Consider the following 26,371-nt stretch of genomic DNA (forward strand, 5'->3'; position numbering starts at 1 on the left):
GTCATACATTTCTAATGTGCAAGCAAACCATTCATTGCCAGGCTATTTCATTTGAGAAACTAGCAAACAGAATTAAACAGGAACGATTGTAGCAAAGAACTTTCTAAGCAATTAAAAAAAAATCAAGGAGTACCCTTTTGCTCAGAGGACAGAGGTAAATGAAAGGTAGACAGTGGGATGGATTTTAAGCAACAGGCTACAACTTTATTATCTTGCAACTAGTATCGATGGAATATAACCACTCCAGCTCATACACTAGGCTTTTAATGGGGAGTGGTGTGGAATAACAAGGCTCCCACTATATAAGTAAAATCCACCTTCCCGACATGGGCTCTACTCATTTCTGAGTCCTCTCACCTACTCCCCTTCCTCCATGATGTGAAGAGAGGACACAAATGGGAAATCTCAATCTATAAAGCTTTCCTCAATAATCCATAACATGCTTCCAACTTCTAATCTTATGTAGCTCAACAATAATGCAAGGAAAGTGAAAAATGCTTTGGAAACTGACACGTTTCACCCAGCGTGAAGGAAAAAATCCTGGCCCCCAAAAGGAATGATTGGTCAGACCCATCTCTTCCCTTCCAGCATCCTGGAAACAAAATTCACTAATTATAGCTAAAGCATGGAGGAGTCCATCCCTTTTCTGGTCCTACAACATCCCACCATCTCACTTGCTGAGTTGGAGGTGGGAATATTTCTCAGGCATGCACTCTCCCCCTCACTTTGAAGGCAGTGCACTTACTAGACCAAACATCACCCCTGCCCCAGTGTGATGGGGGAGAGGTATATCTGTGGGAAAATCCCCACCTACTATAACATCCAGTGTATTATTTATTTATCATCATTTTGCAAGTATTATTGCTTAAGCAATACAAGGATAATCTTTCACCATTTAATGTGACATCTGCATGTTTTACTCACTAAGAATACAAATTTTAACAATGAAAAAAAGACAGTAAGGAGCATTTACAAACTATTCATGGAAAGATAACTCAGTGCCGAGCTTCAAGAAACAAATAGCTCAGGTCATCGACTTATCATGGCATTTGCAGTTCTATCACAGACACTGGTTCTATCTCAGGTCAGTAATAACTCGGAAAAAAAAAGCTTCAGGGGGTAGCCGAGTTAGTCTGTACAGGATAAACTTAAAAAACAACAAATGGTCTGGTAGCACTTTATAGACTAACAAAACATGGAGATGGTATCACGAGCTTTTGTGGGCACAGCCCACTTCTAAAGATGAATGGACTTATGACTTTAGGATGTGAAGACCCAATATGCCATGGTTTATAGGGCACATCTGGTCCTCCCTCCCCCCCAGCTCCTTCTTGCCAGACAACTCTGACAATGGGGAAGGAGGGTGGGAAGTTAAATGGACATGAGCAACACATCTCGAAGAACACCAGTTACTGGAACAGGTAACTGCCTTTTCTTCCCTGAGTGACTGCTCATGTCCATTCAACATAGGTGGCTGCGAGCAGTATGCCTGGAGGTGGGAGGAGTTCACTGGCATGGTGACAGCAACAAAGCTGTTCCAAAAGCAGCATCCTCTCAGGCTTGTTGCAGTAGGGTGCAGTGCATGCCAAAGGTGTGTACAGAAGATGACACTGCAGTTTAACAAACGTCTAGGATAGGAACATTGGTGAGGAAGGCTGCCAAGGAGGTTTGTGCTCTGGTCAAGTGAGCCCTGGTGAGCGGAGGTGACTGAGCACCCACCAGGTAACAGCATGTCCGAATGCTGGAGATAATCCAATTAGAGATCCATTGTGTGGATACCAGGAGCCCTTTCATCTGCTCAGCATATGTGAAAAAGGCCTGCAGTGACTTGCAGAACAGCCTTGATCTACCCATGTAGAAAGTGAGGGCCCTGAGAACATCCAGGACATGCAGCCACCTCTCCTCAGGGGTTGTATGAGGCTTTGGAGAGAAGATTGTCAGGAAAATATTCTGACCCATATGAAAAGTGAAGACTACCTTAGGTAGGAAAGCAGGGTGGAGGTCAGAGCTGCACCTTGTCTTTACAGAAGATGTGTATGAGAGCTCCAAAGTCAAAGCCCACAATTGGAGACCCTTCTATCTGATGGACTAGGAAGACCACCTGTCAGGACAGGTACAGAAGGGAACACAAGGCCATCAGTTTGAAGTAGGGATATAAAATCCTGTTTAATCAGTCAACTGGTTAAACATTGTGTTTAACTGGTTAATCGCGTAAACAGGGGCAAGCGGAAGGGCTGCTCCAGCCTGGCTGGACTGGGGCATTCCCTCACACCATAAGCGGGGACTGCTCCTGCCCCCACTGGTTAACCATAACTAGTTTACCATTCACATCCCTAGTTTGAAGGGAATTCCGGTAAGTCTGGAGAGGACCACATTAAGGCTTCATTGAGGATCATACATGTGGGAAGAGCTGCTCAAGGCCTCGGAGAAATCTCACCATCATGTCATGGGAAAACACAGTCTGACCCTGAAAAGTTGAGATCACTGCCAAGTGTACTCGGCTAGATGACAGCACCAAGACTTCCCCATTGAAGCAGAGAAAATAATCAAGGATGGTCAGGACAGGGGCCTCAGCGGGGATGAGACGTCGCTGGTGAGTCCCATACCAAAACCTGAGTGCACTTGGCTATGTAAATCTACCTGGTCAACGGCTTATGGCACCCCAGCAAGCTTTGCTGAATGGCTCCTCAGTCATCAGCCACAGAGCAGCCACATTGCAAGGTGGAATGATGGGTAGTCAAGGTGAAGAAGGCGGCCAGAGTCCTGAGAGCATAGGTCCAGACAGAGCAGCTGGGCTATGCAGAGGTGACACACCACGAGGCTCAGCAGAGCGGCATACCAATGCTGGTGGGGCCACCGTGGTGTGATGAAAATGATCTTGGTTATGTCCTGCTTTCCTTTCCCCAGAACCTTGGGGATGGGTGGGATCAGGGGAAATGCATAGAGCAAGGTGCCCAACCACTAGCTGAGGAAGGCGTCTCAGAAGGAACCCTCAATCCACTTGTTGGTCTGGAGCAGAAGCTTTAACACTTTGTGATATGTGCTGTGGTGAAGAGGTCCACCGGGGAAAGAGCATGGCAGTAACCTAGGATGGAAAGCCCACTCGAGGTGAGAGGAGGGCTATTTAGAAGGAAAATAAAGTTCAACTAGGGAAATGTGCAACAGCTAACACTGAGACAAGCAGGTTCCAAGCACCGTTATTCACAGCAGGAAAGAACTGAGGGTGGAGGGATCCAGAGGTGTCCTAGATAGCATGGCACCTGCACACTACTCCGGGGGGCATTTAAGCCAGCTCCCTAATGGATACTACTTAGAGAAAATTGTCCAGCACTGATGCATGTGGTGAGCACACACAGCTACACTGAATGGATATGAGCAATCACTTGAAGATTTATTACTTACCACAGAATAGCTTTTTATGAGGTACCGCTGGCTGAACCTCACTGCCAAAAGTTGTGTATGTAGTTTTTAATATCACATTTTCCTATTTTTAAAAATGTTAGTCTTTCCCCTCGTATTGTGTGAAACTGACTAATGGACTATGCAGGAAAACCTGTGAAAATGACTGCAAATTGCTATCTAAATGCATGAAGTATTCCAACTGGAAAGACAGATGGATTTTTTTTAAATCCTCATATCTCTTTTCCTTATAGTAATTTTTGGTGTTACTTTGAAATGTACTAAACAATGCTGAAGTGGACTGTGCATCTCTTTTAATAGATAAAACTATTTATAAAAACAAGTGAAACTGGATGTTGTCAAAACTCTTACATTAATATATCCAGTTCCAAAGGGACCATGCAATTTATTCAAACAAAATACATTTCCAGTACATGCAAAATAATATAATTCCATCACTCAATGCATTAGACAAATCAGTGGTGCTTAGTCAAAGTAAATAGGCCATTATAACTCAATTATAATATAGATCACAAAAAGCAGAAGGTGATACTAAAAATAGGTATCTTCCAGTTTCCTGTGTCAGATAGTGCCAAATGGGTCAGTAGATGAACTAACCAATTTTAAGTTTATAATTCAAGGATATATTGTGATACCTTTACTGATCTTGAAAAGACCCATTCAAGTCAGTGATGCTAACTGTAAAGAGATTCTACTCTTTGTAAGAGCACTGTAATCTGACCCCATCTGACTGACAAAAACCAAAAACAAAGCAAAACAACAACAAAAAACCCTACCTCAGGAAAGACTTCTGTCACAAGACAGTTCTTACAGCATCTGAATACTCCTTGACCTTTATCAGTCTGGTTGTGCTTGTGCCCTATTCTCGAGATTTTGCACTGCCTCTGACTATCCTAGTGGAATTTGAGGCATTGATTTTGACCTATAAATTGCTTGAAACCTGCCTGACAGCTTCCCAACTTTTTGGTCAATACCTGAGCAGGAATCCCTTTGGTCTGTAAGAGAGATAGTATGCTGAGAGGTTGTAGTTAGTGAGGGCCCTTCATCTTTGGAATGGTCCAGAAGTGCCCTTACTTCTATGACTCTTTAGAGCATCTTGCTAAACCTCATCTATTTGGGTAGGATTCTGGGGAAAACTGAGATGCATACATACAGTTGGTGAAATTGGGTGGCATGCAGGGTTTTGAGAGTTCAGGTGGTGTGTGGGTGGGTGGAAATGGCTGCTATTGTGTAGAGTTTATTCACTCCAACTGTTTTTTTTATTTTGTGTATTGCTTGGGCTTTTAATCATTGTGTTAAGGCGCCTAGAGTCTCATAGTGTGATTTCTAATGCTAAAGATGTGTACCATGAGTGCTCTGTCATCTGCTTACAGGGATTTGTTCCTTGGGGAGGCGAGGAAGGGCATTCCAGCCAACTCTAGCTATTACTGAGGCATTAGCTATGTTAGGTAGATTCCAGTGACTATAAAGATATCGTCCATTCACAAAGATGTCATTAGCTGCTATTCCAAATGTAAATTCTGAGGATTTTCTCAATACAAGGGACGTGAAGTGTTCTCATATTCATGTAAGCCATCAACGAAGGAACTATATTTCATGGAAGAGACACACAGAGATTAAATACATTTGGTGTTGCTTGGTTACCTTCATGCAGATTAAATTTATCTGATGTTAGAAAGTGCGATCGCTCTTTATGGAAAATGTTATTTTAGGAAGGTTACTATGCCACATTGTTAGAAAAAGGTCTTACTACTTTCTGCAAAACTGTACAGAATTTACTTTATAAGGTACCAGTTCAGCCAGGTACTTAAGGAAATACTTAGATGTTTAAAATTGTGCAGTTCCACCAGAATCAATGGGGTTATTCAAATGCTCAGAGGTATGCATTGTGCTCTGTATGTCCTGAATCAAGCTTAATTACTGTGTTTAGGAATTATATCTTTTTGCCATACTAGAAATGGAATGCTATTATGTAGTTGCATTTTTAGAGATACTTCCTTAGACATCTGTAGTGTTCCAATCACCACAGTGTCATTGCATCTGCTGAATTCAAGCTAAAAGACCACAGGATCATCCCTTTCTGATTCCTACTGGCTTAGACTTCCTTACAAGTCTGAGACTGTACACAATTCCTGATTGCATTGCTCTGATCTGCATAAGCAGTTCCTTGTGATTGGAGACCAGACCTTTTCTGAGTAAGAGTCTGTTTTCTCTCCACAAACGTTCAAAAACAGGAAGCCGAGGAATGTTTCCAAACATATACGTGCATGCTTCTCCATATCTTCCATTATTGTTTTTCTGTAAATACAACCCCATGGGGGGGTTCAGCTTCCAAAGCAGTACCAATTGTGATGGCGCTTCTAATGATGCGGACATCTGCACACCAGGAACTGGATTAAGAGTACGGGCTCTCTCATAAAGACCACTGGTAAAAACTTTTAAGTCCCTACTGATTTGGACTAGAATCAAATTAGCAGAAGGCTCAGTATTACTGAAAAGGATCTGGGAGTTACAGTGCAGCAACAGAGGGTACGTCTACACTTGCACCCTCTTTCAAGAGAGGGATGCAAATGAAGATATTCGAAATTGCAAATGAAGCTGGGATTTAAATATCCCGTGCTTCATTTGCATATTCGCGTTATGGCGCTATTTCAAAATAGCACTATTTGAAAATAACAGATGCTGTTAAGACGCGGTTATTTCGAGAGAAAACCCTTCTCTTGAAATAACCCTTATTCTTCATACAGTGAGGTTTACCGGTTATTTCGAGAGAAGGGTTTTCTCTCGAAATAACCGCGTCTTAACAGCATCTGTTATTTTCAAATAGTGCTATTTCGAAATAGCGCCATAATGCAAATATGCAAATGAAGTGCAGGATATTTAAATCCTGGCTTTTTTTGCAATTTCGAATGTCTTCATTTGCATCCCTCTCTCGAAAGAGGGTGAAAGTGTAGACATACCCAGAGACAAAAGGAGACTGCAGGTCCTGAAGTTTAAGGCCTGGTAGACTCAATTTAAGTCAAGAATTTATGAACTTTTCTAACTGTAGATGAACTGAAGGGGACCAGTTAGGAAAAAGTGAGGGCCCCTAGAGAAACTGCATCAAGAGCAGCTGACAGGTATATTAACAGGAATGTTCTCCGTAAGACAAGGAAGGTAATCTCCTGTTTGGTGAGACCTCAGCTGGAGTCTTGTCCACACTTTAAGAAAGATGTTGACTAACTGGAGAGAGCCAGAGGAAAGCAAAAAAAATGACAATGTTCAGAAAACCTAGCCTATGGGAAAAGGTAAAAAAAATGGGGAATATTTAAGAAGACTGAGGGAGAGTGGAACTGGACAAATATGTTAAAGGGCTGTTATAAACAGGTCTATGATCAATGGTTCTCCATATCCACTAAAGCAGGGGTGGCCAACCCATTCTGAGCAAGGAGCCAAGATAGCAGTGGATCCAGCGCAAAGAGCTGCAGCAAAGTTGTCGAGGGGGGAAAAAAAGCTCTGCCCCTTTAAGAAAATGCATTTATACGTGTTTAGAGGCTTTTTGGCCACATTAGGCTCCTGCTGGCCAACACCATCTTTAATTCTAAATCTTTCATGGCCGTGCCAGATGACTCCCCTGCTCAGGTCAGTACAGGGAGCTGGGAGGAGAGGGCCATTTTTGGAGGCACAGGGATGGCTTATGAGCCACCGGGGGGGAGGGGGGGGAGGGGGAGGGAGACTTCGCAAGCCACACCCTGGGAGGGGGAAGAGCTGCATGTGGCTTGCGAGCCTCAGGTTGGCCATGGCTGCACTAAAGGCAGGACAAGAAGTAATGGGCTTGATCTGCAGCAAGGAAGATTTAGATTAGATGTTAAGAAAATCTTTCTAACTATAAGGTAGTTAAATCACTGGGATAGGCTTCCAAGGGAGATTGTGGTATCTCCATCACTGGAGGTTTTTTCAAACAGGTTGGACCAACACCTATCAAAAATGGCACTTGGTCCTGCCCCAGCAGAGAGGGCTGTATGTAATAGCTTTTCAAGGCCCCTTCCAGCCTTACATTTCTATGATTTCAGGAGTCTGATGAAAAGGTGGGCACTGACCTCTTCAGGCACAAGTGGTTCAATCATAGGAGCTTCCTCATGTCTCGTGGCAAGCCGAACTGGAGATGTGGAAAGCCTCTTCTCCCATTCGTTAGTCACGGCGGTGTCTGTGGAGGTTTCCAAGAAGGTTCGTTTCAGCTCGCTTATATTGGTCTGGTGTTTCATCAGGTCTTCTTGATTTTTGTCTAGCTCCTGGAGAATATAAAAACAAGAGGATTTTGTAACATCCACCTAAGCTGTCAATATGTAAAAATCAAAACATGTAAATTGGTTAGTGAAGTAGGTAGTAAGTATTTTAGGGGATCAGGGATCACAGCACTAACACAACACTTGTGGAAAATGTGGTACTTTGAAGGATAACTGCACAGAAAATCTAGTTCATGTGAGCAGCAAGAGACTCCTAAATTTACCCATATACACTGTAAGCTATACCTGATAAAGAGACTTTTAACATATATACACACATATTTATTGAACAAGGTAGAGAAAGCCATCATAATCTGAGAAAAAATAGCAATTTAATTCATTAGCTGGTGGGAATACACAGTTCATGCATCATAGTGCAGATCCACAGGTTTACCACTAAAACCAACACACATGTACAATACATGCACTGGTATATACCAATACCAACCTCTAACATAAGATTACTATGTTTGACATACACATTTTCACCCTTTATTCGCTTAATCAGACTATTCTGAAAGAAGTGAAAAGAAAGGGAAATGTAAGGGACACAATATTCAAAGGATACAAAATGTTGTTCTATGCTTGACAAATGGCATGCTGAGAGATATGAACAATGTGAATACCCACAATTAAATAACATGCATTGCCTTCTGTTCTGTACCTGTGCCTTGAGATCTCCTTCTTCTTCTTGATCCGACTGCCAGCATAAGAAAGATTTAAAAACAAAACCTTACCAACACAAGTCAGAGAAAGGTGACAAAAGCTGATATGTATGTTTTATAATACTAATATGACAAGTTCTTTCCATTGAGAGAGTTGGAGAAACAGTTAGACACATTTATCAACCCAACCTTTCATAGTTCTCAGATCTAAAACAAGAACCTTCTTCTAAACTTGCTAAATGTAAAAAAGGCTGCAAAAGCTTCACTTATCTGTACATGTGTATCCTCAAATATTCACAGATTCTCTATCATTTATCAGACAGCATTCAGACTTTCCTACAGAGATCTAATGTTGTATTATACTGCCATACTAATAGTAAGAGCTTCAGATCTACATGAAACCAAGAGTTTAAAAGTGATGAATAAAGGTCTGTTAGCAGTCTCCTACAAACTTGGAAGCAAGGGAACAGTGCACAATGCTGCCTACAAAACTGGAGCATCATCTAATTCTGCAAAATATTATTTCACTAATTTTATTCATTCGCTCTCTCTGAGGCTGTGTCTACACTGGCGCGATCTCGCACAAAAGTGGCCGCTCTTGGGCAAAAACTTGCTGCCTGTCTACAGTGGCAGCGTGTTCTTGCGCAAGTAAACTGACATTCTAATGTATGAAATCAGGGCTTCTTGCGCCAGAACTCTGACGCTCCCACTCAGGAATAAGCCCTTTTGTTCAACTGTTCTTGCGCAAGAGGCCAGTGTAGACAGGCAACATGAATTTATTGTGCAAGAAAGCCCTATGGTTAAAATGGCCATCAGAGCTTTCTTGCGCAAGAGAGCATCTACACTGGCAAGGATGCTCTTGCACAAAAGCACGTGCCAGTGTAGACACTCTCTTCTGGAGGAGTTTTCGCAGAAGAACTCTTCCGCAAAAGAGTTTTTGCGTGAGAAAAACGTAGCCTGAGCGAGTGGCTTTTATACACCCCTTTTAGCTATAATATATATTTACTGTCTCTGGATCCACTTATAGGAACTGCATTCTGGAATGCCATTTCCCAACTTAAAATCCGACCCTCAATAGGTGTTAGGTGCTCAACACTTTCTGAAAATCAAGTCCGTAACAATACACCTCTAGTTGGGAACCCAAACTTAGGGTTCCAAAATTTCTACCCGTAAAAAGGCAGCTTAAATGTTTTCAATTTGCCATTTCTGCACGGTTAAAATAAGTATTTCCTATCTAACCTTTTAACGCATAATTGTATTTTTCTGATTTGTCTTAGCATTCATAATATTGCAGTTCCATAAAGGGTTCTGCTGTTTTTAGGGTTGCTATTGTTGATATTTTAAAATTTACTCTTAACTTGTTCAAATAACTGCAAATTCTATTTTTGACATTAAACTTATCACTCAATTTAAGTCTATTGTATTTACAGGCAAGATCTGATTGCCACTGATGTGCTACATATAGAATATTTCCCTCATGATGATTTTAATTATAATAATTTGAAATATTGATTGGCTCATTTTGAAAACCTTTAATAATGCACGTGCACTCTATAGTTTTACCACCTATGGGATCAAATTCAGCTGTGGTGTATGCAACTGCAAGTCCACTGACACCACAGAACTTCTACCTTCTTCCCTGGAGCTGGGCCCAGGCTGAATGTAGTGTATTCAGTGTATTTACTATATTGTGTATGCTTTAAGATTTTTGTTTATTGGAGGAAGAGGCCTAAGCTATTGATTTTCATCCTCTGAAAATAATACACATTGAATAGAATTCAAGGTACAATCTCAGATATGATTGAACAAACTTGAGCACATTCCAGGGGGAGAGAAACTGTCTCAGCAGAAACTTTTCAGTATCTGTCTGTTTTTCATTTTTATACATTTAATTCTCCTTAACATGTTTCTCTGAAAAATAATGTTACAACCTCAGTCAGAATTTCAGCCCAGGGATGCAGCATTTGTTCAGGCTACTTTATTACCATCTGCTATCTACACAATACACAAAAATAGTTTAATAGAACTTCCCAAAATAAACCCAAATTAAAATTAATCTAGAATGAATATTTGAAATGTAACGGATCAAATAAACTCACATATACCCCAAAGTGTATCTAAATTGCAGCAACAGAGGCACAAATAGTGCTAACATACAGGATCTGAAGGAGGAGACACTATATGCTACATCCTTTGGTAACTACATGCTGGTGACTATACAAACCTCTGTGGCAGTGGTTTCACCATCAGCTGCAGTGTCCGTCTGTTCACTGTCAGTCTATTTTGTTACACAAGTAACCAGGTTCCAAAGGGTAAGCAGAAATAAACAAACAAACCCATCTTGTCAGTAAATGTGTATCACAGCTTGAATTGCTAAGTCTACATCCCTGTGCACTGCATCTGCATAGCTTTTTAAACCATGTATCACTTAAAGACACAACATAAAAATGCTAGATTTAATAAACAGAACAGACTCAGAGGTAGACTCAGGGCATACTGTACACAGTAACTGGCGTTACTATAACAGCTTTATTAGCTGAACAAAAGATTATTGAAAAATATTTGAATCGCAGGTTTTTTCCTCTTAAGAAAACCAGGTGGCTTTTGTAAAAAATTAAAACCTTGCAAAAATATATATAATTAACAAACTTTTCCCCCACAATGTAAAAATAAATAAATACGATCCTGTTAATCAATTGCTTACGCTAGTGTATATAGCTATTGTGGTCTTTGATTTTGTAGTTGGAGGGAGAAAAGATGGTAATTTTTTAAAAAAAATAAAAAGCTACTTTAACAGTCACCTGACTTTCAGCCCCTCATCTGTATAGATTTTATTATTGTACCCACATTTAAACATTATGAGGCTGTCTGCATTACCAAGGAGTTCAAATAAATCAGTCATCTACAGTCCAGCTATGTGATTTGTATAGCTCAACACCCATTTGTTCGTGTGAAACTAGACCTTCCCAGTATTCTTTCTAACATTAAAAAGGAACAAACTTACCATTTCAAAAAAGTATACAGTGTTAAACTCCTTTCATTCCAATTAAAATATTGACAAAACAAAAACAAAACAAAACAAACCAAGTACAAGTGGTAAAAATGAAACAAAGCACAGCATTATGCAGCTTAATGTACCCCTACTTTTTAAGCTGCACAAGTAGAACATCGACACCATCAAGTACACCTTGGAATAAACAATGAGTGTCAATAATTTAACACACAGAGAGTCAAATTTAGGGAATTCCTTATCAGGTGGTAGTTAAAATGGTTAATAGACCTACAAATCAAAGTAATGACTTTAAAAGCAAAATTTAAATGTCATTAAATACCATTAAGTCACTTGCCCTTGATCTGCATGCACAAATTAATGAATGATCATCAACTGACCAAGGATCATATATGGTCATAAGACTATATACACAGTAATAAAAGTCAGGTAATGTATAGTTAAGACAATGCTCTTCATCCTTAAGTCTTATCAATATGAAGAAAGAGAAAAAGGGCAACACAGTCCAAGGTATGGATGGAAGGTCTCAATTTTGAATTTCCTATCTTCTGTCAGTCTCAGACACTTTTAATACTACATTAAAGTCACTTCTGAAACTCCCTTCATTGCCTTTGGCTATCATTCCCTTTTGAATAAAGGGTACAGAATGTGTATTATTCATATGATAGTCAGAACTGATGTATGTGAGTTTGACTGGATAGGTTATTTTTTGTAGGAAAGTTTAGAATAAGAATAATTCATAAATCAAAATAAATGGATTATAAACATAAAGCATTTTAAAAAGTTTCTGTAGAAGTAGCTGCTTTGCTAATAATGCAGGCATTCATTTTTATACTAACTAAAAGATCAGACCTCATGTAAGCAAAAGTGTTTTTAAGTTAAAATAGTATAGTTAAAATCCAATTTACATCTGCAACTTAAAATCTGTATAAAATGTATCCAGGTATTTTTTAAAAATTAAAAAAAAAATGTTCTGGGGCCAAATCACTGTGATGCTAGATTTTGGCACAGATTATTATGGCTATTATACCAGCTACTCTTTGGAAAGAAGGCTGTGAAGAGTTTCAATCACAAAGGGTACGTTTACTCTGCATGACTAAATAGCTACCCCATGTCTACACAAGCCGCCTGTTATTTCAAAATATTTTTCGAAATAAGGGTGGCTTGAAATAGTACGTTATTTCAAAATTTGGCATTGTGAAGATGTGCCAAATTTCAAATTAAGGTATTTCGAAACAGAGTTGAGATAAAATATGTAATTTGCGTAGCGCAAATTGTGTATTTTATTTGAGTTTAGGGTGCTGTGTAGGCACACCCCTAAGGTGTGAACCATGCAGCTAATGATATATAAATTCTGACTTTGAAGAGACAGACAAATTTCAGTAGGAGACACTGAAGCATGTCTCAGGATACAATGTACTCAAAGAAGAAGTTTGAGCAGAATAAGGTCTGCAGGGGAAGGATATTTATTTTAGCTCTTAAATATGCTATGCACTTCATTGGGTACACTATTGTTAATGAAAAGTACACGATCATATGGAGAGTTTTCTATTTTTTCCCTAATGAACTTGAAATTCTAAATGAAATATAGAACTCAATATATAATCACAATGGACAAATCTATTAATAAACAAATCTACACCAAGAAGTTAAAAGTAGACACAATTGAACTACTTGTCAAAGATTTGAAATTATTAAAAAGCAGTGAAATGGAGGTTTAATAGACTTAGCGAGGCAGATTTCATTAGGAGCAGAGAGTTAAAAGAATGTCTGGCTAAAATTATACACTATTGGTAGTGCTCTGGATGATATGCAGCTTCTGGAACTAATTGGCAGGCTAGGGGATATGAAAGAAAAAAGATAGCTAAATTCTGATAAGCTTCAGTTGCTCGTCCTCTAGTTTGTGACAATAACTGCTGTGATTTGTTTTGCCAATGTAATGCAGACATGCCCAACTTTAAAACATTACCTTTCATGCAATAATTTGAACAAGAAATACACCCTGGATTAGGCACAAGTCTGTGTAATTTGCCAAACAAGTACTGATTCTGGGGTAAACACTGTCACAAAAGAACTAAATTGCAAAGTGTATTTTACACATGATATTCACTGATGGTATTCACGGTGATAATCTCTTTGACCGCTACATCTAATACCAAAAGAGGTGCTCATTTCTGAAAGAAGATTTTGTAAATTGATCATATGAACACTATCTTATTATTTTGGCTATACACTATGCTTCTATAATTAACAATATGTTATGTTTTTACTATTATAATCATCAAGTGCAGAACTATGGTAAGTTGAAATTTGATGCTATTTCAAAGTAAAGACATGAAATGGGACAGTAAAATGGGTCTTGGATGCCTTTCATCCTAAACTGCAGTTCTTTTCATAAGCACTAGAACCAAGAACATATGAAAAACATGTATGGTGCAAACAGACGCAACTCAGGCATTCCAGGAAAGGGAATGACAATCCTATAATCAAATGTTGCTGAAAATCATGGAACAGATTTTAAAAACCTTCAGGTGAACAGAATATTCATACAAATCAGTCCCATAATTGCATATATAAATGGCTAATGGTAATTTATATAGGCAATTACCTGATTTGTGTCTGCAAAGACAGTACAATTGTTTGGACAAAACAGGCATGTAGTTGTGCATCTAAAGATTCTAAAAATCCAGACCCATGCTTTTACTCTGTTGGCATAGAAAAGGTCAGAAGTAAAATAGGTACCAGTTATTCTGTGTCTGTTACACAATCAAGTAGATTCCCTTTCTTCTTCTTCTGATATATAATTACATCCAAAATTTCTCACCAATATTGCAGACTCTTGTTACCAGGCAAATTACTTTACTTGCATTTAGTTATAAGCCATCCACTTTACTGAGAAAAAGGACTAATTCTCACAGTGCTAATTAAAAGCAGCAATGCTGCCATTGCAACTGAAAAAAAATGGTGCCCAAGCTAATTTTCAGTCAAATGCATTGAGTGGGATATTAGCTTAACCTATAGTACAGATAGGATCAAGCCATAAAGACCAGTCCCAGACTTTGATGTTCAAAAGTTAGGAATATTAGGAACTGAGTATTTTGCTTGGCCTGATAAAAAATTAAAGGCCATTTTCAAAATGCTAACTCTGATTTGGATTTTGAGCACCCCCAAAATTTGGGATAGTTCCAATCATTATCTGTTTGATATGTAACTATGCATGCAATTATACTTAATTTCTCATTACTTAAAGAACTATTCTACTTGCTTTAATGAAAAATAGTATTAACTGGAAGAAAAAAACAGATTGGGAGAGAGAGAGAGAGAGAGTGGGAGAGAGAGAGAGAGAGAGAGAAAGAGAGAGAATTCAGCGATTGCTCTTTAGAGCTGATTTGTGGCAAATCGTAAGTGTAATTCACTGCACAACTGATAAAAGTTTGAACCAAACTAGTGAACCTCATTCACAGTGTTGTGCCTAACCCTGGGACCCAAGCTGCACTCCCAACACAAAAAAAACCTCTTACATATCAGCACAGACAGAAATGAGGTTCTGAAAGTAGGACCACTATTGCAGCATTCTAACACTGTTTAGGACTGAAGCACTGAACACAAAAAGAAGTGTGTTCTATGCCGAGGTACACACCTCTTCCTCTGAACTGTCACTCAGGTCATTGTCAAGTGAAGCACTCAAGGAGGCCGCCTTGGGCTCCAGGTAGCAGAGGCACATAGCCAGAGGAAAGGAGAGAGTGAGAGCATATGGCACTGAGAATGAGGCAGATAGCAGAAAGAAAAAGATGAAAAGGAAACAAGGCACAAGGGATGGTGATCGAATGGGAAGGTAATGCTGCACACTTTCAGGCAGGAAGTTGGTTTCAGAGAGATTAGGGAAGGAAAGGTAGCCATCATCATCCAGGAGAGAAGGAAATGACTCTGGAAGTTGCAAGGAGAAGGAAAACAGTGTTCCACCGTTACCAGCTTTTTGCTTGTAACTAAAAGGCATGTCTTGTTCAGCAGAGCAAACTCTTCCTTTCCTGTCAGAGTCCAAGTCAGACTCACCGTGCATTTGCATAATGTCTTTAGATGACTCACAACTTAATGATTTTCGAGCATTCTCCTTACATCTCCTACGAAGCTTTGTTGAAGATACATGGGGACCAGACTGTGAGGCTGATGAGGAATGAAATGAATCAGTGCCAAGCAAAGATGACTGATGAAAGAGAAAGACGAGCAAACAAAGTGCAGAAGCAAAAGGACAAAAAGAAAACTGTAATTAGTTAATTTTCTTCTGTGTTTATATATACAAAACTTACAAAACAGAATTTTAACCCCACAGTTTTTCACTGAGTTAAATTATATGAATTCTCACGCTGCATGCCAGTTATTAATGATTGAGGGTTGCAGCTTACAAAAAGCAACTTCCTTCAACATTTGTCTCCCAGACATACTGTAATACATGATTTAAATAAAAATCCTTTAAAGGAACCTTGCCCATGTGCACCTCCAGATGCTGCGGATAACCATTATAAGTGCTTTCAAATATGAAATATATGGATAACAAAATAAAAAACTAAAAACAAACAAAAGAAAACCCCAAACAAAAAAAGAAAGACTTTGAAACAAGAAAAAAACCTTCTAATCTCTATTCATATGATAACATGTCCTGAAATCCTTAGTCAGTCAAGTCAGTGGAAAATTATCCTGGGCAAGGACTAGGCACATAAAGAGAGATTTTTAAAAGTACAAATGGCATTTAGACATCTGTCTTCCAAGACAACACTAACGAAAGTCTTTTCCCAAATCTCCTCTGCAGAGTATCTATAATGACCCAAAATTAAAAATGAAAACATACTCTAGTTTTGGGAAAACTGGTAACTCAGCAGAAAAATTACACACGGTAGGCGAACACCGTGGGACAGAGCCTTAGCTAGCTTTGCAACAGGAGAGGATCAGCTCAGTTTATTTAAAGTTCTGGTCTCACTTCTCTTTTGTGATTGGGGCCACCAAGCCCATAATTAATTTGGCCACCTGTAAAGAAGCCTTGCCTAATAATCAAATAATAGTTGTAAGTAACTTCTCAGAAGATCCAGGAATGGCCTTCATCACCAAAAGCAACATGAATACATAGTAAGATTTCCATATCCCTTTGAAAGAGCAACTGCATTGGCCCCAAGCAGGCTACTAGGTCCTGGAGGTTTGGGAGCAGACTGGAGAGGAGGAATGGGATCCTTGGCTATGCAAATGCAACGTCCTTAACATAACACCTCATTCACTGTGCAAGGAAATGCCTCTACAATCTACTGGATACTGTTCCAACTACATGAACCTTGTGGGTAAAGGCTGAATTTCATACAAAACCAAGTTTTTCTGGGTTTACATGGAAAAGTGATTTCATTAGCCTTTACGCACAGGCAAAAAATGCAGCCAATACTCTTGCTAGAAAGTTCGCTCTAACTCTGAAGAATAAATAGGCTTTACTACTCTTTCATTAAAATGCAAGAATATTAGAAGGGCATCCAGATAAGCCCAGGGTGTGAATTGATAAGGGAATGCACACTATTAGCGTGCAGTGAAATTATTACATTCCCTTGTAAAATGCTTACTGATATTCTTAAAAAAAAATCTAGTCATTTTATAATAGTGTTGATTTATTTTTAGACATGCTGGGTCAAATTAAAAATGGCCCACTGTAAATAAATGGAACAGAGAATTAGCTCCATTGCCCAAATGACAACATCTCAAACTGTGCCCATTATTATTTCCTCCCTAGACTAGTTTTTTACATTTCACATACATTTACAACCTTATATCCTGATTCTGAAACCAGCTCTATGTAGCAACAGGCATTTGCCTGCACAGAGTCATTTGCAAGATAAGGGGTCTTAATGCCAGGTCATGTAATCACTGGTTACCATGCACAAACCTTACTACATATGTAGTGTAGTAGTTAAATGTGGTCCAGATTGTCTTGTACGTGGGCTGTGGGCTCAACCTGAAGGCTGAGCTGGTGCTCCAGTCCCACAACTCTCCTCCCCCCCTCCGCAAGGTTGGTTTCCCACTCTGGGGGGAGGGCAAGCCTCGCAGGCTGGATCTGGCGTGTGGAGGAAGGAAGAGGCCAATGGAGGAATGGAGCTAGGTAAGCACTCCCCATCTCCCTCATGCCCAGACTCTGCACTTCCATCCCTCTTATGTCGAGACCCTGCACCTCCACCCTGTTCCTGCATCCTTCCTCTCTCCCAGATCCTACTCCCTCAGCCAGCTCCTGCATCTTCCTTCCCTCCAAGAACTTCCCACTCTCAGCCCATTCCTGCACCCTCTTCCACCCAGACCCCCTATCCTCATCCTGCTCCTGCACCCTACCTCCCTCCCCAGCTGGTTCTTGCACCCAACCTCCTGACCAGAATCCCACACCCCGCCTGCACCTGCTTTCTCTCTCTCACCAAGGCCCCTCCTACGCCTGCTCCTGCATCCAACCTCCTGGCCAGACCTTAACCCCCACCTCCTCCTGCACCCATTTTGTCATCATATATGGTGGTTCGCAGAAAAGTCTGTGTTGAGTGGGATAGGCCATGGGCCAAAAAGTTTGAGAACCACTGTGTTAGTAGGGACAGACCCCTTAAGCTTAATGTTTACACTAAAAATTACTGATTGTTTTCATTATTTTCCTACTCTCCAAACGGATCACTACACACTTCCTGATTCCAGTTAATTGAGGTAACGACGCATCCAATTTCACAGCATTCCAGATTTTTTTTTAAAAGACACTGAAGTAAAAGCATTTTACAATTTTAGATACTCATGTTTAATATAATATCAAATTTAAACACTTTTCAAAATGAATTCCTTTGTAATGATCTGCCAATAATTTTATGTTCAAGTCCGTATATATTCTGAAGTGCCAAACAGATTCAATGTGGATGAGATTACTGTTTTAAATGTGATATATGCACACAAACATTTCTTTACAATATGAAGTCAAAAGTCATAATTTATTAATTCCTCCTCTGCCAGTAATGTTTTAATTAATATATATGCTTGGAGAGTTGACTTTTAGAATTACTCCTGGAATACTAGTTAAATCTGAAATTCAAACTGTAAAATTTCTTATCAGAAAAGTTGAAAAGGGATATACAAATGTTTATATTTCTTTGAATAAGCATCACATTGAACATTGGTCCAGTTGCTTCTTCAGGCTTCATCTGAATTCCCATTTAAGTCAATGACAAAGCTCCCTTGAACAGATTTTCAAGAGAAACAGAACTGGATCTTCATATTTAAAAACAGTTATCTTAACTGATTAAACATAATTTTTATTTAAAAAAAATAAATCATGTATTTTGGGAGCAGTTCAATTAACATCACAATGTTCTTCTGAAAGTCTCATTAGCAATTTCCAACTATATGTTTCCTTTGAAGTGCAGCTCACCCTCCTCCTTGACATAAGTTAACAATTTCCTAGAGACACCATTTGTTTCCAGTGGATATTTTTAGTCCCTTCTCCCCCATACATGTGAATTTCAATATAGTCTTTTCCATTCACAATCCTTGTTAAAATTTACAAAGATATTACTTTTTAAAATATAGAGCTCTAAAGGATAGTCTTTCTTTATATGATTTGCATTTGTACATTTTTTCCTGAATTTTTACACCTATAACTTAATGGCAGGTATCTGAGGACTTGACCTTCCAATTACTTACCTCATTGCAAGCACATCTCAGGTAATGAGAAGTGCAGGCTCTCAGATTTGTATCCATAATTCATTTTGTGGCTATAAAAATGCAGGTGTGATTTTGTGCTTCTAAGCAAAAAGGCTGGGTTTCACCCTCCCTTTTGAAAATGTGCTCTTTAATATGGACCAAAGTTCAAGAAATGGCCCTTTGCATTATATCCTAGATGCAAATATTTCAGACACTATTTTTTTTTCTAATGTAGGAGAATAGGAAGATTGTTTGGTTTCACAGTCTATTTCCTGATTCTGCCTGCTATTACCTCAATGCTAATCAGTTCAGCATTTGCTCTGTTTGATTAACTCTTTTAACAAGAACAGAGCAAGCTGAATTCCAGAGTTACTGGGACAGAATGAATGACAGAAATCTACGCCAAATGACTGAGGGGTAGAGAAATGCCAGTGAAACTGGGCTTTCCAGTGCAAAACTACATAAGAGAAGCCAACACCTTACTAAGCCAGAAAAAGCCATGCTACACTAGTACTGAACAGTTAGGTGTAGAGAATATGCATCCATTAAGTATGTGCTGAAATAAAGAATGTGACCTGAAAAAAAACAGTGATGCTTCAAAACACTGAACTGTGCAAAAAAACAAAAAAACATAAAAAACCACACACTGAAAAATATTGTTGCCCATTCAAAAGTGAACAAAATAAATAAATAAAACAAATAAAGACAGCAAAAGTGTACTATGTAAATGCTTATAGACTAACAAAAGTGTTGAAGCATAAACTTTTGTGGGCAAATACATGCATCTGATGAAGTGGGTCTTTGCCCACGAAAGGTTATGTTCCAGCACTTCGATTAGTCTATAAGGTGCCACAGGACTCCTCGCCGCTTTTGCAGATTCAGACTAACACGGCTACCCCTCTGATACTATGTAAATGCTGCTTCTTTTAGATATCCTCTGCTGAAAGTCGTATCACATTGAGTGATAAACTAAACTTTTTCTAAACCGAACATCAGAAAGTATGAATTAACTTCAAACACATCACATATACATGCCTAGAGGGTACATAGTACCAGAACTATATAATAAGCAATCTTTTTAACATACATTATGAATTTTCTTATCCTTACTGAAGTTCATTGCTCTCTAATAATTACTGTGGTACTCCAAGTACTTCACAGCTGGGTTAGTTAAATAGCAAACCTGGAAATATTACCTTTGTGTCGTGTCGTATTGCAGAGACTGGAGTGATTTCCTCTCCCTTTTTTTTGCCCTCTTCCTCATCTCTTTCTTCCTCTGGCTTTTTCTCTGGAGTCACAGTAGTTATCAAGTTGGTCTGAGAGATGCCCTTTGTTGTGGCGTACTGGCCAGTACCAACCTCTGCAGCAGACATAGAATCCTTCATGTACATTTCATGGTTTTCATTCACTGATGCTAAAAGCAAATATAATTTAAAGAGATCAAGTCTGAAGTAGCTTGTTCTGCAGATCTAAATAAAGTTAGAAGCTGGGTTAGTAAAATATTATTTTGCAGAAAATATATTGCAGGAATCCAGAAACATGCATACATATTTAAATAAAAGTGTTATATGCTTACTTTAAAGGTCTGGGTTGTGTAGGCATAATATACACACCATATTTTTCAGATGTATGTGTATACTCACACTACATTCCATAATGCATGCATTATGCATTATTTTAAACTGTTAATAAGCTGTTAAAGTGCTTACTATGATTTAATATCTGAATGAAATTAATGCATTGCCATATTAGTAGGCCAGAAATATAAGGAAAAAATAGCTATGACTTCAGCCATGGGTAGAGGAACAAAGGGTTTTTTTGAATCTCTGTCACAATATAACTTAATGCAAATCAAATGCATTATATATAGCAGCATTGCATTACACACAATAACATTCTTGACGTAAGGCACGCATAACATCTGAGATTCAGAAACATAAGAATGGCCATGCTGGGTCAAAGCAAAGGTCAATCTATCTGGGCCAGATGTCCTGGAATTATTATCCAGAATTAAAACCTGACAGTTTTAATGCCCCCAACCTCACAAATAGAATAGCCAAAAAAGATTGTAGTCAGGTCAATGAGACGATCTGTGTAATTAAGCCAAACAAGATGTGGCTTTTCTCAGTATTTTATGGCCTTCAAAGTTCAACATATTAATGATTCCAGAAGAAGCAGAAATTAACAAATACAGTATAAATATATGTCCAGATCCTACATAGGAATAACTTTATACATGTAAGCAATTCCTAATCCAAAGGGTTTGCTCACATCCATAAGATTAGCACATATGAATGTTTACATTAGCCCTGATCCTGGAATTTTACGCAAGACCACATATTACAGTTATATTTTCATTACACAACTATGTCAGTGTGATAATCTGAATGAATGCCAAAAGACCCCTCCTTTCATTCCCACTATGTCTATGCAAATTGTCATTTTTAAACCTTGCAAATCCTGATACAATTGTAGGACAGCATTTCAGATTTCTTGTCTCTTAGATGACCTTTGCGGTGGGGGGGAGGGGGAGGGTGGGAGGAGGCTGTTTGGATATAATAACAAAATAAAATAAGACAGGAGGGCAATTTGTGCTTGGAGATGCATGCATAGCAGTCAGGTCACTAGTTGCTTGGTAACCAGCATGAAGCATATTAGAATTAGAAGGATCAAAATTAATGAATGATAAGCACCGTTGGTATCCGTTTCATGGGGAGAAGAAAGGGATTGTCACTAATATGTTTATATTACAGATTTCTTCCCTAACCTCAGTAGTCTTCATTATGTATCATCTGTGTAGCATTTGAGATATCCTTTTGTCATCACTTGTTTTTTTAAAATGAGGTCATTTCAAATAAAGCTTCTTAAAAGACTTCACAAAAAATAAAATAAAAAACCAGTTATGTATATGGGGTGAAACAGTACAGTACTAAAAACTGACCAAGTAGTTTAGATTTCTGAAGAGCATGCTGCTTTAACCTAAAGGAGAAGCAGAACCTTGATTTCCATGAGCTACAGAGAAAGAAAAAGGAGGAGGAAGTAATATTAACCTATGCCATATTATCCTTGATAGTACATAATCTGAATTAGGTTATGTAAAAAGCTATACATCATAACATGGTAAGCAACTATGCCAGACAGGAAATAAGAAACAAATGCTGTGTGTTACTCACTGCAGAGAAATGATTCACCTGTGAATTTCTATGATATTATGTTATTTCCATGCATAAAATTGAATTACATCCTTCCTACTAAACCAGCAATTCAGCTAAAACCTGGAGAAGACTTTGAAGGCTGGTTTGCAGATACCAGCAGCCCCATGCAAACACTTCTGAACAGCCCTCAAAAGTACTTTGCAGTGATGTGGCTGAGGAATGCAATACATTAAGTGTTTCCAGGGATATAGCCTCCAAAGTTTTTTTTTAATTACTGTACATGCAGTTTAGTGCCTCCTATACTCTGAAATGTTCTTCAGATGAGTCTCTATGTGTCAAGGATAAAAGTCATCACTGGGAGGATGGGTAACATTCCAAGGTGGAAAAGACTGAGTTTTCATCTATGTAAAAGCTGACAATAGTTGTATTTTAATGTAACAGTTTTCCATTTTACATATTTCTGTTCCTCAGCCTTAACTATTCCCCTCCCCATTCTCAAGGTCCACCTCTGTACACATACTCAGCTCTCTCACACTCTTTCATACTCCCATCTTAACTGTACCCACTTCACATATTAATCACTTATCCCGGCAAGTACAAGTACAATGTATCTTGAAGGGAAGAGGCACACTAGGCTGGGTGCCTTTCATGGTCATCAAACACTAGGAAATGTGTTCTTCCCCTTCTTGGAGTAGATTGGCAGTTTAGTCAATGGTAGAGGTGCTTAATGACTTCTTTGTTTCGGTCTTCACCAAGAAGTCTGATGGTGAAGGAATGCTTAATATAGTGAATGCTAGTGGAAATGGGGTAGGTTTAGAAGATAAAATAAAAAAATAAGTTAAAAATTACTCAGAAAAGTTAGATGTCTACAAGTCACCAGGGCCTAATGAAATGAATCCTAGAGTACTCAAGGAGCTGATAGAAGAGGTATCTGAGCCTTATTTATCATCTTTGAAAAATCATGGAAGACAGGAGAGATTCCAGAAGACTGGAAAAGGGCAAATATAGTGAAATAAGAACAACCCAGGAAACTACAGACCAGTCAGTTTAACTTCTGTGACAAGAAAGATAATGGAGCAATTAATAAAGGAATTCATCTGCAAACAGCTGGAAGAAAATAAGGTGATAGGTGACAGCCAGCATGGATTTGTAAAGAACAAATCATGTCAAACCAATCTGATGACTTGTTATCCTATGATATAAAGCTTTGTGGATAAGGGAGAAGCAGTGGATGTGGTATACCTAAACATTAGTAAGGCATTTGATATGGTCTCTCATGATCTTTTTATCAATAAACTAGGCAAATACAACTTACATGGGGCTACTATAAGGTGGGTGCATAACTGGCTGGATAACTGTTCTCAGAGAGTAATTATTAATGGTTCAAAATCATGCTGGACGGGCATAACAGGTGGGGTTCCGCAGGGGTCTGTTTCGAGATTGGTTCTGTTCAATATCTTCATCAACGTTTTAGATATTGGCATATAGAGTATGCTTATTAAGTTTGCAGTTTCCAAGCTGGGAAGGGTTGCAACTGCTTTGGAGGATAGGGTCAATATGTCAAAATGATCTGGAGAAATGGTCTGAGGTAAACAGGATGAAGTTTAATAAGGACAAACGCAAAGTACTCCACTTAGGATGGAACAATCAGTTTCACATACAGAATGGGAAGCAACTGTCTAGGAAGGAGTAGTGCAGAAAGGAATTCAGGTGTCCTAGGGGACCACATGCTAAATTTGAGTCAACAGTGTGACACTGTTGCAAAAAAAGCAAACATAAGTCTGGGATGCATTAACAGGAGTGCTGTGAGCAAGACATGAGAGGTCATTCTTCCGCTCTACTCTGCACTGATTAGGCCTCGATTCGAGTATTGTGTCCAGTTCTGGGCACCACATTTCAAGAAAGATATGGAGAAATTTGAGAGGGTCCAGAAAAGAGCAACAAGAATGATTAACGGTCTAGAGAACGTGAGCTAGGAGGGAAGAATGAAATAACTGGGCTTGTTTAGTTTAGAAAAGGGAAGACCGAGAGGGAATATGAATGCAGTTTTCAAGTATCTAAAAGGGTGTTACAAGGAGGAGGGAGGGAGATAAATTGTTCTCCTCGGCCTCCGAGGGTAGGACAAGAAGCGATGGGCTTAAACTGCAGCAATGGAGGTTTAGGTTGGACAGTAGGAGAAACTTCCTAACTGTCAGGGTGGTTAAACACTGGAATAAATTGCCGAGGGAGGTTGTAGAATCTCCATCTCTGGAGATACTTAAGAGCAGGTTAGACATACACTTGTCAGAGATGGTCTAGACGGTGCTTGGTCCTGCTGTGAGGGCAGGGGACTGGACAAGATGACCTGTGGAGGTCTCTTCCAGCTCTAGTGTTCCATGATTCTATAATTAAAAAGCAGATGGAGCAAAGGGGATCTTTGCTCTCTCTTGCAATCATCTCTTTTCCTCCTGCAACCTAGAAAGGGAGGTCTCAGTGCAAAAGATTCTTGTTCTCTGAGGACAGGGGGAATCAGGAACACAACAGAAAGCACTGGAAAGTTGAAACTCTATCTCATCCTGTTTGGATAGCAAGGTGAATGGTAAGGTCCATGTATGCAGCTGGGAGCCAGGAGGCGATAAGAGGGGAGCTGGCCTATGCAGGTTGCTACTGGGAATGCCTGACGAGATTCCTCATAACTGAAATCAGCAGCATGGAGCAGAAGTCAACAGGGAGTTATTTCTATGTTTTGGCTCATCATACAGTACATTGTGCTCCTTATACATCAGCAACCAACAGATAGACATTGGTTCCAGAGAACAATCTGTGCTTGCATGCAAGGGGGAACTGGCTAACCCTTCAATTCAAGAAAAGAAGTAGCCCATTAACTTCCTGGTCCAGACTTGACTGCAGATAGCTGACTGTGGAGGATATGTTCAAAGGCCCCAAGTAACAGAGGAGAACAACTTCTTTTGAAAGTCAGTGGGACCTGGTGACTTAAGAGCCTTTGAAAATCTTGGTGACTTGGCAACTTCAAGGGAGCCTTTGATAAATCTCACTTTGCTTGCTTAACTGGAGAGAGATGCTTGGTGGTGTGACTGTTTAACATCAAATAATATCTGTTCAGAATCAAAACCTTTTACAATCCATCCAGATGGACCAGTATACAGCATTTTTTTGTTCTCTTGCCACATAAGTCTTAAGCTACAGACTATGCAAACTTACTAAAAGCAGGAGACCGACTAATATTTATTAAAAGGATACCTACTTATAACAAAGAGTCATCATGAATATACTTACAGATCTCATTCAGCAGAAGCTGAAGGGACATGAGAACACAAGAAATTTATATCTATGCTCTAGCACTTTCCTTTAGGGTTATAATTTGTGACAAAACTCTGAGGAAGACAATTAAGAGGATCTTACCCCCATCTAAGCTGCGAGACATAGTGTAACGTTTGCTAGAAGAACGCTCAAAGTAAGGTGCAGGACGGTCTATTAGTGCACTGGCTCGTCTGGTTTGGGCTTGTGTTCTTCCACTGTACCGAAATTTGGAACCCAGTGTAAGGAATTTCTTTGGTGGGGCCTCTGGCAACAACAGCCTAAAACACAGAGGACAGTACAAATATTATTCCAAACACAAAGAATTTATTTTCTGGATAAAAAAAGCAAAATATTGTGTGTCTGTATCTATCTTAATCTGTTTTCTGTGAACCTCTGTATAGAGGAAACATAAAGCACGCCCTCAATATTACATTGCAGAATTACTTATTATTATTTGAGAAGTACTCAAAAAGTCTTCATGGGGAAATCATGTTATTAGATGAGCAAATCACGGCTTTTGTTAAAATAAAGAGATGCCCCTCAGCACTGTTTTTTTTCTAATCACCAAAAAGAGAAACAAAAAGTCTATGTTCATAGGAACGGTCATTTACACTGCTTGAAACCAGGAGATGGCCCTTGCTTACATTTGCGGTTTTTGTTGGTACAGCTGCACTGGACACTGGCCATAGACCCCTGCAGTAAGGCCAGATTTCAAATGTACACAAGATCCTACATGCATACAGGTATTAAAATTCTGCCATTACATGGTTACTGGAATTGGCTCTGTGCCCTTCCTACCGTGGAGTCATACTGCTAAAACTAGCCTTTCCTTTGGTATGTATGTGGCAAGGGGTGTTATAGTTT

At 39.2% G+C, this 26,371-nt stretch overlaps 1 protein-coding gene across 15 annotated transcripts in view; it reads right to left on the minus strand.

Moving 5' to 3' along the window:
• Positions 1-26,371, minus strand: part of EPB41L3 (erythrocyte membrane protein band 4.1 like 3) — a 211,241-nt gene that overhangs the window by 11,301 nt on the left and 173,569 nt on the right. For 7 of the 15 annotated variants that reach the window (XM_075920939.2, XM_075920937.2, XM_075920938.2 and 4 more), the window contains exons 11-16: positions 25,610-25,785; positions 20,249-20,466; positions 10,575-10,628; positions 8,350-8,385; positions 8,134-8,199; positions 7,500-7,691 (exon numbers count right to left, since the gene is read on the minus strand). In XM_075920939.2, the coding sequence (XP_075777054.2) occupies positions 7,500-7,691; positions 8,134-8,199; positions 8,350-8,385; positions 10,575-10,628; positions 20,249-20,466; positions 25,610-25,785 (742 nt within the window). Of the gene's footprint in view, positions 1-7,499; positions 7,692-8,133; positions 8,200-8,349; positions 8,386-10,574; positions 10,629-15,000; positions 15,565-20,248; positions 20,467-25,609; positions 25,786-26,371 lie in introns of all 15 variants that reach the window. The other 8 variants (XM_089776300.1, XM_006139003.5, XM_006139002.5 and 5 more) reach the window with 8 other exon arrangements.

The sequence above is a fragment of the Pelodiscus sinensis genome, chromosome 2 (assembly GCF_052426305.1).
Source record: "Pelodiscus sinensis isolate ZL-2025 chromosome 2, ASM5242630v1, whole genome shotgun sequence".
Classification (NCBI taxonomy): Eukaryota; Metazoa; Chordata; order Testudines; family Trionychidae; genus Pelodiscus; species Pelodiscus sinensis.